Source organism: Rhyacophila brunnea, unplaced genomic scaffold, assembly GCF_057557595.1.
Source record: "Rhyacophila brunnea isolate RB1 unplaced genomic scaffold, BYU_Rbru_1.0 scaffold_13, whole genome shotgun sequence".
Classification (NCBI taxonomy): domain Eukaryota; kingdom Metazoa; phylum Arthropoda; class Insecta; order Trichoptera; family Rhyacophilidae; genus Rhyacophila; species Rhyacophila brunnea.
The window spans coordinates 22500293-22513295 of NW_028232785.1; the positions used below are offsets into that span (position 1 = coordinate 22500293).

The 13003-nt window shown below is 34.0% G+C and overlaps 1 protein-coding gene across 1 annotated transcript; it reads left to right on the top strand.

Annotated features, from left to right (window-relative positions):
• The first annotated feature begins 1981 nt into the window (after window positions 1-1981).
• LOC147076938 (uncharacterized) lies at window positions 1982-10207 on the top strand. The gene is made up of 5 exons (XM_085940949.1): window positions 1982-2163; window positions 4727-4867; window positions 8006-8152; window positions 9112-9252; window positions 10199-10207. Exons 1-5 carry the CDS (start codon window positions 2029-2031, stop codon window positions 10205-10207), a joined length of 573 nt encoding a protein of 190 aa, XP_085797075.1. The 5' UTR covers window positions 1982-2028.
• The last annotated feature ends 2796 nt before the right edge of the window (window positions 10208-13003 follow it).

Genomic DNA, 13003 nt, shown 5'->3' on the forward strand with positions numbered 1-13003 from the left:
TCGTACCCTAGAGGGGCCGTTTGCTGAAGGCAGACAGTTCTGTCGGTGTTAGTACCTAATCAAAAAGTGATCGGCAAGAAACCGAAGACTCACCTGCTTTTCAGAAGCATCTTAGCACTAATGGAAATTTTGGAATAAAAATAACCATCACCGTCGAAACGCCAATAACAATACCATGGATTATCCTCATTGGATAGGAAAGGGAAAGAGCCATCGATGTGCTTATTGTAGTATGGCTAGAGAGCCAAAACGCACATCTTATTTTTGTAAGCAATATAATCTACCATAATTTATTAATTTATTGATCAACAAAAACACCTGAACGGGCACTGGTTGATAAAAAAACCATACATCATTTTACAGTTTTTTCCAAAATTCTGATAAGTAAATATTATTTACTTACTTGTTTTTATATCAAAATTGTTTTTAGATAGATACTTACCATAATATATATATATATATATTCTATACTAAAATGAAGAAAAAATGCTTTGCCCTATAACGGGTTTACATAAAATGACACGTCCTGATGAACATCCCTAATGAATGCAATGTGCGTTTCATATAGATCCTCACAACTTAGTTATCCTAAAATACATACTGGTGACAAGTCTTACGTATAAAATGTATCCTCATATATCATAATATGTTTGCGATTTAGTAGGTTAACGATGCAGTGTAGGTATACTTTATTGATGCGTAGACTTAAGCGACTGATGAATAACCTTTTAAATACAATATGTATTCATATAGATGAATGACTACCTTTATGCTGCAATCTGATTTAATCCTAATGATTTTGTCACCTTTGTATGAAGCTGCTATGTAGGTATGTATTGATCATTATCAACACCATGACCCCCACAAGGGGGGGCTGACAGAGCTCTAGCCTGGGGATTAAATATCCAGATTAAATGAGATAACCACATCACAATTTTGCTTGAATAGTAAAAAAACACGCCTGCGGCGCTATTTTCCTTCAGAAATAATATTTTTCAAAGTTATGTGATTGTACGATACAATTTTTAATTGTGTATTAATACTCGACATTTCCATAATTCAAATGGGTGTATTAAAATATACAATAAAACATTAAACATACACATTAATTTTACCGCGTACACCATTTGGAAAAAGCGACAGTAGAGCATCACATTGCCTTTATCCTTAGCGATAGGAAGGGGGACTCGCCAAAGATACTAGCCTGGGGGCCCCCTTCACGATGTGGGGCCCATGATCAACACTGTAATAATAATTCTGGTCGTGATGTAGTGATTATTGGAATTGATAGTGTATTGGGATAGGTACCTATATCCCAAATAAATTTTGAGGCCCCTGTGTTAAAAAATGAACAATCTATGTTTCCCATGGACCTATTCAAGCAATTTTAATACCTACCTAAGTATTTTAGTAATAAGTAAGGTCGTCAGAATAATATTAGTGATGCTTGGCAATTTCAAATCAATATTGATAAAAAAGTTTTGGAATTTGACAGTTTGTTGATAAAATAAATTAATGGTAAGTAAATGTTTTTGTCAAAGAATCTGATCCAGAATAAAAATCTTTCAGCAAAATTTATAGCGTTGTTATATTGATAATAAGTTCATCATTATTTATTTTCTTTTACTAGCAGCCATAACAACAAAATGGCGGCTCGCGTTCTAATTTGAAGATTCGTTTAAAAAGGTAACTTGACATCACGTCATTAAATTTAGCGAAGTTTTACGTGATCATTACTTTAGGTATCCTTAAAAAATATATTAGTACCCAATTACTACTTTTGGCTGTCTACATAAACTAGACGAGGAAGAAACTGTTCACAGCTATTTATATAATTAAATGCCAGTTATGATTCGGCAACGATTTATTAATCTGTTTGAAGTAGGAGTGGGATACCAATATAAAAGTAACGATCCCAGTATCGGTCAAAAAGTATTGATAAATCTTGACAGCCCTAGTAAGTCTTAAGCGTCACGGAAGAAAGTAATATAATCCATTGACAATATATTTTCGATTTAAACACGTAAAATGGATGTCAAACGTGAATCAGATGAAGGCAAATCAGTGGCAGAACCGAAGCATTGGTTTGAGGAACCCACAGAGTCTCCAAACAGCCCAGACGTTAAGAAAGCGAATCCCGACAAGGACAGATGCATATTTAAGGTTAGTTTTACTGAACTATAGGTAATAGATTAAATAAAAAAGCCCATCTAATGGATGTAACTTAAATTTACGAATGTTTGGGTGAAAAAAAACAGCTCCACTATTTATAATGGGTTAAAGTCATTTTACATTGCTGAAGTATACCTACCTACTTCATCGCATCTATTCGATAGGTACACAAACTGCTATCGAGGGTAGTTTTTCATATTTATGTATTGAGTCTTATAATTGTTACAATAAATTAGCCTTCAAAACTGTATCTCGCTCTAAAAGTTAACACAGCTAAGAGAGGTGTTGTTAAAACATAGCACTTTTTGACAGTTCAGACGGTTGACTTAATGGAAACTTGTAGGTACGTACCTAGTACGCAGTTTGACGTATCACACTTCACAGTGAAATGTTGTATAGGAAATATATGGCCGTTTAGATCGTCCAACCTCTTTGGGTCGTATAGTAGGTAGGTTCTGACATAAAATTCATATCTAAATAAAACACGGCTCTTGTCGGTTTACACTTTACAGGAAGCCAGCAGCAAACAAATTTTGAAAAAAGCCGATATACTGGATTATTAATTGTTAGGTTTTACATTCTTGAATTCATGAATTTTGCCAAAATCAGCCATGACAATTGAATTTAATAGTTACCTTCATATCTAATCTAATAAAATTGGAGACCGTATAGTACCTATAAGGTCATCTCTTTCCGATAGAAAGCTCATGGCGAACTGTGCCACGGTGAAATGTTTTACGTACTCTACATGTAACCTAATTAACCGCTTCAATAGGTACATAAATATGATAAAATACCCTCGATAGAAATCTTGTGTATAGAATAGATGCGCACAAGTTTTTTAACCGTCTCGATCTACCAATCAGTCAATTCAAAGATAAATGTAAATACATATGCAGCCATATTGTACTTTTTAAAAGTATTATTTATTACTGGGTACAATGGCCACGAAACATGTTTGATTTTTGCTAGTGCTGAGGCATTCTTTGCACGATACTTATTACAGATATGTCCCTAAATTATAATTTTCTATGAATATTCTGACCGGGTTAATAATAATTGAGTATCATACAGATAGATATACCGTGATATACTCATATCAGTGTTGCCAACCGCAACTAATAATACTATAATTATAGTATTTGTATTATAATTGTGGTCCGCGTACTATGTACGATATAAAATAGGTATAGTACGCCCAAAATAATATAATTTTGAATATCGTACTATAATTTAATATAAAAGTACTATAATTTCGCATTTGCCATTTCGCAATCGAGTGTTCTTCGAAAATTTGGAAATCTGCGGCCCGCGGCGAAATTTTCTTCTCCTAAAAAAACGAGCCGACTATGTAAAATGGGGAACCTGCGGCCCGCGGTGAAATATTTACACATTCTACTAAATTCTCCGTTATTTTTTTTTCTGAGAAACAAAAAACCTATACATTTTCAACAGATGACAACGCGTACTATATTTTATCCCCAAATACTATAATTTTGGAGGCTTTGTACTATAATTCCACTTTCAAAGACTCATATCAACTAGGTAATCATATAAGCCGTCTCTCACATCTAAACTCGCTTCGTCTGCCGCACAGCCATAAATCAAACCTTATAGGAACGTCGATCCGATGTTGCATTAGAAGACCGCGCACATCTACCTAGCGACAATCGCACGTAACTTCTTGAAAGGTATAGATATTTGGATGCGGCAACCGGTGAGCAGGTATAGGAATGACCAATTCGTAGTTGTTCGTATGCGTTCTGTCGTTTTCGACTCGTAGTCCGAGAGGCGTGCGATTTGTTGTTAGCAGCACTAGATTTTTTTCAAACTAAAAGGTCGCGTTCGACCAATCAACGTATGTTTGTGAATAACGATGACCTCACATCGACGTATTCGACACGTTGCAGACGAGACGAGTTTTGATGTACGAGCCGGTCAACGGCCACTGTGAAAACGGCAAACCAGCAATCCTTAGGATTGCTTTGGGGTGACATATCGTCGCTATACGATTGGTTTACCGAATACCTATCTGTTTTTGTCGACATCGACCTTTGAATGAAGAACAATTTTTTGTATCTAAATGGACCAGAACCATTCTTTTCTTGAAATTGCTTTGTAATGAAAACAGCATTCATATGCTGTAAAAACAACAATTCAAATACCTTCATGTATTTAAACATAGGATAATCAAATTTGTTTTTCGTCTCCTGAACATTTGACATTTGGTCTATTCGACAAAGAATTCCTACAGCGACGATATTATATAGGGCGACGAATGAAGGAACGATTATAGGTACTTTTGAGAAACGCCTTCTTTGACATATTGTTTTTATTTTTAGAATCCTCCAGTCAGCGAGATATATATCAAATCTGAGAATATTTTTCAACTTGTTGAAGAATTCTCTGAAGATTCGAAGCGCGAGATCGTTAATGAAAACCCTCAACCTAGAAGTTTTTGCTCATTATGAATTAATAACCTTTCTGAAAATTTAAGCTCACATTAACTTGATCGTTGTTTTCGTTATCTGATAATAAAATATATTTTTTTCAGAACCTTCCAGTCGAGTCGTATATCAAATCTGAAGTACCTGAAATCAAAGAAGAGGATTTTAATGACTCAACGTATCAGTTCAGCAATGAAAACCCCCAACCTGGAAGTTCTTACACAGCATCACAAAGACCAATCAATCAAGTAGGTGTTTTTTTACCTCTGCCAGTGGCTTTTGTGGTGGGGTCGCCGCCAAAAGTTTGTATGTTGATAATTTAGGTATTTAAGAATTATTAACGGATTACATGTTATTTTTAATTACTGCATTTATTATGATTTCGAAAATTACAAACATACCGAACCGACCCCTCCCCAAAAGCGAATAAATTCAAATAATTTAGGTGAATGAAATATTTGTCTTCCTCGGAACCTATCTGGTATGGAGCGCATTTGGGCGCTTCCTCCAATTGCGTGTGCAATCATACCCCTAAAATTAAATTTCATGAATAGGTGGTAGGTAGGTACTTACCTAATTCACCGATAATCATACATCATACCTAAATAAAAAAGGGCATCTGAACTTCATAATTTTTCCGTTATTTTTTTGTGAGAACCAAAAACATACTATTAATTTTCAAAAGTGATAACAACCCGTACGTACTATATTTTTTGCCGAAATACCGCGAAATGCTATAATATCTCGGACCGCTTACTATAATTGGCATGGCAAAAAGATGGCAATACTGGAAAATATCTTTCCTTGTCAATTTTGTGTAGGTAGGTAGGCAGCCAAAAGTAAACATTGATTGATATTTTTAAAAGGAATGACAAACGTAAATCATCGATAAATGACGTGTATATTTGTTATGTAAGCGACTTAACTTAAGGGGACGCTCTACAGAATTGCCCTTGAGAATTGAAAATATGATTTTTTTACATGTGGTCCGGAATTCTTGCTCTATTTGTAATATTCAAAGGTCGCCGACAATCCTTTGGTCTAAATTAAATAATGTTCTCTTAATTAAATTTAATTTATAAACACTGTCGAAGTGAATAAAGTATGGGGTGACCAAAAAATGATATCTTCTAATATACGTGTAGTGCCTAGGATGGAACCTCATCATTAAAAATAAATTATCATAATATATTTAAGTATCTAATAATATTTGTTACTATGTAAACTAGTTGATAAGAAAGGCGTATTGCATGATTCACACAATCTGGCTGACGGCACAATGCCAGGTCAGTCAACTCACTTAGCAATTTGCAAGCCATCAAATTTCTTCATAACACATTTGCTTTCTTGATAAAATGTATTTATTCATAAGAATTACTTAGCAACATTGTAACGAAGAATGCATGATTAAGCATTGCATTGCCATATAAAGCAATCCGGAAACATCGTAAAGTCTTGCTAACAGATAGTCGAATCTCTGATCGACGGATTCAGTTTAACTTTTCTCATAGAAACACGCCATTATAATTTAACTTTGTCAATTTAACCTTAATCCTAAATATATTGTCTGTAAGAATTCTTTCAAGTATTGTTGAGGGGAATAAACTGTTATTTACTCAAACACGCATTTACCTTCGATTCATTGAAGTCCATCTACCTACCTCATCCTCATCATACCCCTTACCAATATACGTAAATATTACTAAATTCAATTTGTTAATCAGCTGTTTGGTGGGAAGTATTGCAACCAATATGATGGATAGCCACGATATAAACTTAATAATATATTAATAACATTTTAACCTGAAATTGTCCGAGAACTAAAAGTACGAAGGATGTTGAAATACATATCTACCTACATTTTTATTTCAAGTGCTATCCAAAAAACATTAATAATGAATAGTATTTATTTTGATACATAATTATTAAAAAAATAGGTACATATTGTTTAATTCTAATGCATATTTTAAAAAAACGTGGAATATAGTGATGTCTGTTTATTATAAAAAGACAGTGACTTTTTATTACTTACCCGATTGGTTTAAATTTAGTTTGACACTTTTACAAACAAGTAAAGCAACTTTACTTGTAGTCGGTAGGTACAATAATTATTGCAATAACCAATGCAAGAAATAATTTATACTTATAAAAAATGATTAATAACGTGGAGTCACCCACACATTATATTCTATTCAAAGCTAGCGGGTCGCTGAGAACATAAAAAAGGTACCGACAAAAGCGTATTCACGCCAGGGCTGTCGAAGACGTCTTACTTATTCTTATGATAAGTTGTTTTTAATTGTGTGCAATTTGGCGCAAAAATATAATATATACAGTTGTTTACCATTCGGTTATCCAATGAGCTGGGTTTTGTTTAATCTTCTGCAGACATCCAACAGTTTAATTTTTTATCTTGCCCATCTCGCGTAAGGCTATCTGATATTATAAAAGTCACACAGTACAACAGCGTTTAAACTAATATGTAATTGAACAGGTTTAATTAAAACTATAACGAAATTAACATTTTAATGATTTACTCATTTTCCTATGTTATATTAACTTAATAGCAATTTTAATGATACAAGATACATATTACGATATAAGTACTCAAAATATACATCATCAGATAATATGTGAAATATTTTGATAAGCAAAAAAATAAGAATAATACAAAAATAACATAACATAATCAGCCAGTCTTTTCATACTTATTTTAGATGAATGTTGTATGCCGTTTGAAGATTGGAAATATTTAATTATTCCATCTGAACAGTAAGCTATATTTAACATTAAATTTGTAACTCTTTAAAACGAACCATATTAGATTGATATTATTTTGACTGACCTGTATTCCTTCGGCCGGCATCAGGTTACGTCGCGTACATTTTATGTTTGAAGTTTATAATACTAATAATAATAATGATTATTCATTCGACCGAGAATTGTAATTAATTATTATTGCGTTTCTTAAAATAATCCCCGATGGTTAGAGGTTTTTGAGGTTAGACTGAATTAAAATGACGTCCTTTCAACGCTAAGGGTACTTTCCGACTAAACTATGAATGACCTCGGCCTGTTTAGCTCGGTCTTAAGACTTGAAACCAGAACGTGAGCCGCCATTTTCTTTCTATAGTTCGCAGCAAAAGAAAAAAATATTTAACTTTTTATTAGTAAAACCAACCTAATATTTGCGGAAATACTTTATTATTTAAATTTTTGCAAACAATAATTTTGCTAAGAAACGATGGCAACACTGCCGATATTATAATATGCATAATATTATCTATGGAACGTAAGGTCTATCTATGATTTTATTTTCAGTTGGTAAATATGTCTATGTTTCTGCTTACTGCATGAAAAAAATTAATAATTTCCGTGTTAAATAGGTACGTAAAATGGATGTCAAAGTCGATCCGGATGTAAGCGAAGCAGACGCGGAAAGGAAGAATGTGGCCGGAGAGCGCCCAAACAGTCTGGACGCCAGCATTTATATAAAACAAGAGATTCCCGACACTGGTAGTCTCATATTTCAGGTTAGTTTTGTCCAATACCTATTTATATCGAACTATGATGGGATTCAAAGGAAAGTTGCTCTACTGTAGGCGTGTCCAATGGTTGCAGAATCGATTTTGGTAGACCTCGCCATAAGGCCGTAAAATTGTGTCTTGAAAATGTAACATCCTTGATGTTTACGTGTTTTAACAGCCCACATGCTCAGCGTACCTCAAAATGGAGCTTTTATGCTATTTTCAAACGTTGTAGATAATCTATTTACATAATTTGAAGCCTTATTATTAAAACTGTATTTTGCTTTGAAAACCTTTATCGAGCTATTTCTCATATATTATGTTAATTTTCCCCTGAAATTCAAGATTTAATCTATTCAATTTGAAAGTCGTCCATCATCACTGTCTGAAATCTAATTTTTACTTACTTTTGTACCACTGTAACCGCTGGTGAAGGATATTCTGATTGACTTAAAACCACATTCGTTGATACTTTAAAGCATTTTATGAGCATGTTTGCAATGGAAACAACATTAAAAACTCCGTGAGTGTGGTCTACGGACAAAAATACTCTTCGTGTATGTAATAAACGTCTTAACAGTCGTTTTTCTCTGTTATCTTCCTCATACAGGGCTTTCTCTTCTGGTTGTCAGTCGCTTCCCAGTTGAATTCGGTCGAAAAATATAGGGCTACCTTTTGATCGTATGTCTCACATTATCGAGGCTAAATAATGTCATCCCCAATCCGCAATGCGACCTTTTTGGCATTTGCACTTGAGAGTGCAACTCTCCTCCGCAATGTTCAAATTATATTTCCCTTAGCACAATGTGGGTGGGTATACTCGCGACTTTCACCATTTCTCTTTGCCGACATTCTATTATTTCTAGTGTAACGTTTGGTCTCAAGTCTTCAAATGGTGTTATTTTATAATTAATATAATATCGACGCACCAACTGATTACTTTTTGTAAATGATTGTTTTTTCAGTTTGTCTCCGGAAACTCAGTAACGAACAGCATTGCGAGTCTCAAATCGTTGTCGGAGAATACTAATATCCAAGATCCTTGGGAAGACCTACAGATCGACGAACATGATATTAAGAAAGATGTCCTGGAATACAATGAAAGGGTTAGAGATATAAACGTAATCTCTCGCACTGCTAGAGGTGATATTTTCCAATCAAACGTGAAAATCCCTGAGCTATTAGAGGCTGTTATAAAATTGGAAAAAAAATTGTTTTATAAGAAAAATTTCGTGTGTAGCATATGTTTTGATTTTTTTCAATCGTTCGACCAAATGAAACTTCACAAATCATTACATAACAACACATTGGCGGAAATGACTAATTACGAATCAAGGCTGTTTAAATGTATTAAAAGTAATTACTTATCGAAACGATTTTGTCAGACGAAGAGTCAAAAAATGACCCATTCAGTTGACAAAAAGTTTAAATGTAACAAGTGCAATTACTCATGTGTAAAGTTATGTCACATGAAATCACACGAAATGACTCATTCCGGAGACACACAATTTAAATGTGAGGATTGCAATTTCCTATGTGTGTCGTCCGGTAGCATGAAATTGCATAAAATGACTCATTCTGGTGAAAAGCCATTCAAGTGTGAGGAGTGCAATTACTCGTGTGTACAATCAGGTCACATGAAATTGCATAAACTAACTCATTCAGGTGAAAAGCCATTCAAGTGTGAGGAGTGCAATTACTCGTGTGCACAATCAGGTAACATGAAATTGCATAAACTGACTCATTCAGGTAAAAAGCCATTCAAGTGTGAGATATGCAATTACTCGTGTGCACAATCAGGTAACATGAAATTGCATAAACTGACTCATTCAGGTGAAAAACCATTCAAGTGTGAGGAGTGCAATTACTCGTGTGCACAATCAGGTAACATGAAAATGCATAAACTGACTCATTCAGGTGAAAAGCCATTCAAGTGTGAAGAGTGCAATTACTCGTGTGCACAATCAGGTCACATGAAATTGCATAAACTGACTCATTCAGGTGAAAAGCCATTCAAGTGTGAGGAGTGCAAATACTCGTGTGCACAATCAGGTTACATGAAATTGCATAAACTAACTCATTCAGGTGAAAAGCCATTCAAGTGTGAGGAGTGCAATTACTCGTGTGCACAATCAGGTAACATGAAATTGCATAAACTGACTCATTCAGGTGAAAAGCCATTCAAATGTGAGGAGTGCAATTACTCCTGTATACATGTAGGCAACATGAAGGTTCATAAAATGAAACATTCTGGTGAAAAGCCATTCAAGTGTGAGGAGTGCAATTACTCGTGTCTACATGCAAGTAACATGAAGGTACATAAGATGAAACATTCTGGTGAAAAGCCATACAAATGTGAGCAATGTTATTACTCATGTGTGTCGTTGGGTAGTATGAAATTGCATAAACTGACTCATTCTGGTGAAAAGCCATTCAAGTGTGAGGATTGCAAATTTTCGTGTGCACAATCAGGTCACATGAAATTGCATAAACTAACTCATTCAGGTGAAAAGCCATTCAAGTGTGAGGAGTGCAATTACTCGTGTGCACATTCAGGTAACATGAAATTGCATAAACTGACTCATTCAGGTGAAAAGCCATTCAAGTGTGAGATATGCAATTTCTCGTGTGCACAATCAGCTAACCTGAAGAGACATCAAATAACTCATTCTGGTAAAGCTATATAAATGTGAAGTCATTATGGTGAAAACACATTTAACTGTATTAAATGTAGTTGCTCATGCAAACAGTTTTGTTACATGGAGAGACATAAAATCACTTATTCTGTTGATCACACATTTAATTGTCTTAATGCAATTACTTCTTGTATGTAAATGAACAATGAAATCACAAAAAACCTTCATTCTTGAGAAAAGCCATTTAAATATTATGATATTAACTATAACTAATGTGACCATACGTCCCGTTTTCAGGCGGCGTGTCTTGGTGTCCCCGAACACAGTTTTGGGACGCAAACATATTCCATTTTAGAAAAAAAAAGAAACTTGTTACCGAGATACAGAAATATTACCTATTCACTTCACAAATTCACAGACACAAAAAGTGTCAGAATGGAACACTGGGAATGTTTCAACCGAATTTCGTTGGGTGGAGTTGTTCAAACACTTTCGCGCCAATAATTTGGATCACAAAATTTTTATATAATTATTCAATATATATTTTATGTCTGCCCGGCACTGATGCACCGGTAGAAAGGGTCTTCTCTCCTATAAATAAGTTGTAGACGAGTGAAGAAACACAGTTGAATGTAGCAATGTTAATAATTATAAAAGTAAAATTGAAAAAATCCTCCCAAGAATTTCATTTGCTTTTGAAATCAACACCAGATATATCAACTAAATTTGTTATTCGGAAAATATTACATCAGATAAATTTTCACGTGTGTACTTTTCATTAATAAATAAAATAATATGTACTATTTAAAAATATGTAGGAACTCAAGCTTTGTATATGCCTACTCAAACATATCTACCGATATTCTTAAAACAAATAAATGAAATAGGTAAGCTAATATGACATGGAAAAAACATTACTAGCTTTTCAATTGTCTTGTGTGAAAGTGTGAGGCGCCTGAAATCGATAAGTAACTATCTTTTTTTAGGTGTTCCGGTTTGGAAGAAAAAATAAATGGTCACGTTATGTATAACGTTAGGTCACATGAAATCACACAATGGTTTATTCTGAGAAAAAGCCATTTAAATTTGATGCATTGAATGACTAACGGGTATTCTCAGATTGCATGAACGTGTATTAATTGACTCATTCTGGTGAAAACCCTTTTAAATATCGTCGCCTTAGGATAGTGACGATACCCCAGTCCCGGAATAATCCCAAAGGCACTTTATCTTCAACCGGTCCTGCACTTAGACCGATTGAGAACCTTTGCTTAGCTAGCTCAGTCTTATTTGGGAGAGGGTAGACACCTAAAGTTCTTGCTCGACACTATATGAATACAATGCAACAATATTATTTAACTTTATATTGTTTAAAGAATAGCCACCTAGTAGTAGGTTGACGTCTAGGTCATTAATTATCTAATTAACCTTCAAATCAAATTTACTTTCGCTGCTGACCTCCTGTCACTTGTCTTTGAATCAGATGTTTTTCGTAAAATACATCGCAGATTATTTCCAAAATAAAAAAAACTTCATTCAGTAATACTGTTTAATTATTTATTAAATTAATCTCAATAAATAAATTTATTTTTATTTAGTTGTTTATTGACAATTATTATACACTTTATTTTAACTTCAAATAATTACTTATTTATTTTATAAAACTTATTTAACTTAATTATTAGGTAAAGTTAACTAATTATAATTATTTTATATTTATTTTAATATACGATTACACACTTAAAAACTATGAGTCGCTGGCCGTAAACTTTAGGAAGCTATGCTCCTTTTATAAAAAATAATAGATCGCGAATTGATGACGCGTTACTATGACAGCGCGTTGTTTACAAACGTCAACTGTCAGCGTGACTTCGATCACATCACCCGCAGTGACGTTTCGATCGGTGACGCGGCGGAATAATTCGCGAATGAAATACATCGCGAAAATATTTAAAAACTATACGGATTCACTCCGCATTCGGGCAGAACCTCTCGGTACTATTAGAAAATCGGTGACTTAAGTAGATGGAAATGTATAGCGTTTTATAGGCCCCGAATGGGGATCACCCGAGATTTTGACGTCATGGGTGCAGACTTCTCCCACTCTAAATTTATGTTTTCTTTGAATAACTAAAGAACTACTTATATTTTTAATCAAGAGATTATGTTTACGTATAAAGGTTCAAATACTTGTTATCGAAGTATAGATTTTATTAACTTA

Excerpts from the sequence above, each read along its gene's own strand:
- LOC147076938 (XM_085940949.1), top strand. The coding sequence starts at position 2,029 with ATGGATGTCAAACGTGAATCAGATGAAGGCAAATCAGTGGCAGAACCG. Across the intron at positions 2,164-4,726 it reads AGGACAGATGCATATTTAAG|AACCTTCCAGTCGAGTCGTA; the intron begins GTTAGTTTTACT and ends TATTTTTTTCAG. Across the intron at positions 8,153-9,111 it reads CTGGTAGTCTCATATTTCAG|TTTGTCTCCGGAAACTCAGT; the intron begins GTTAGTTTTGTC and ends TTGTTTTTTCAG.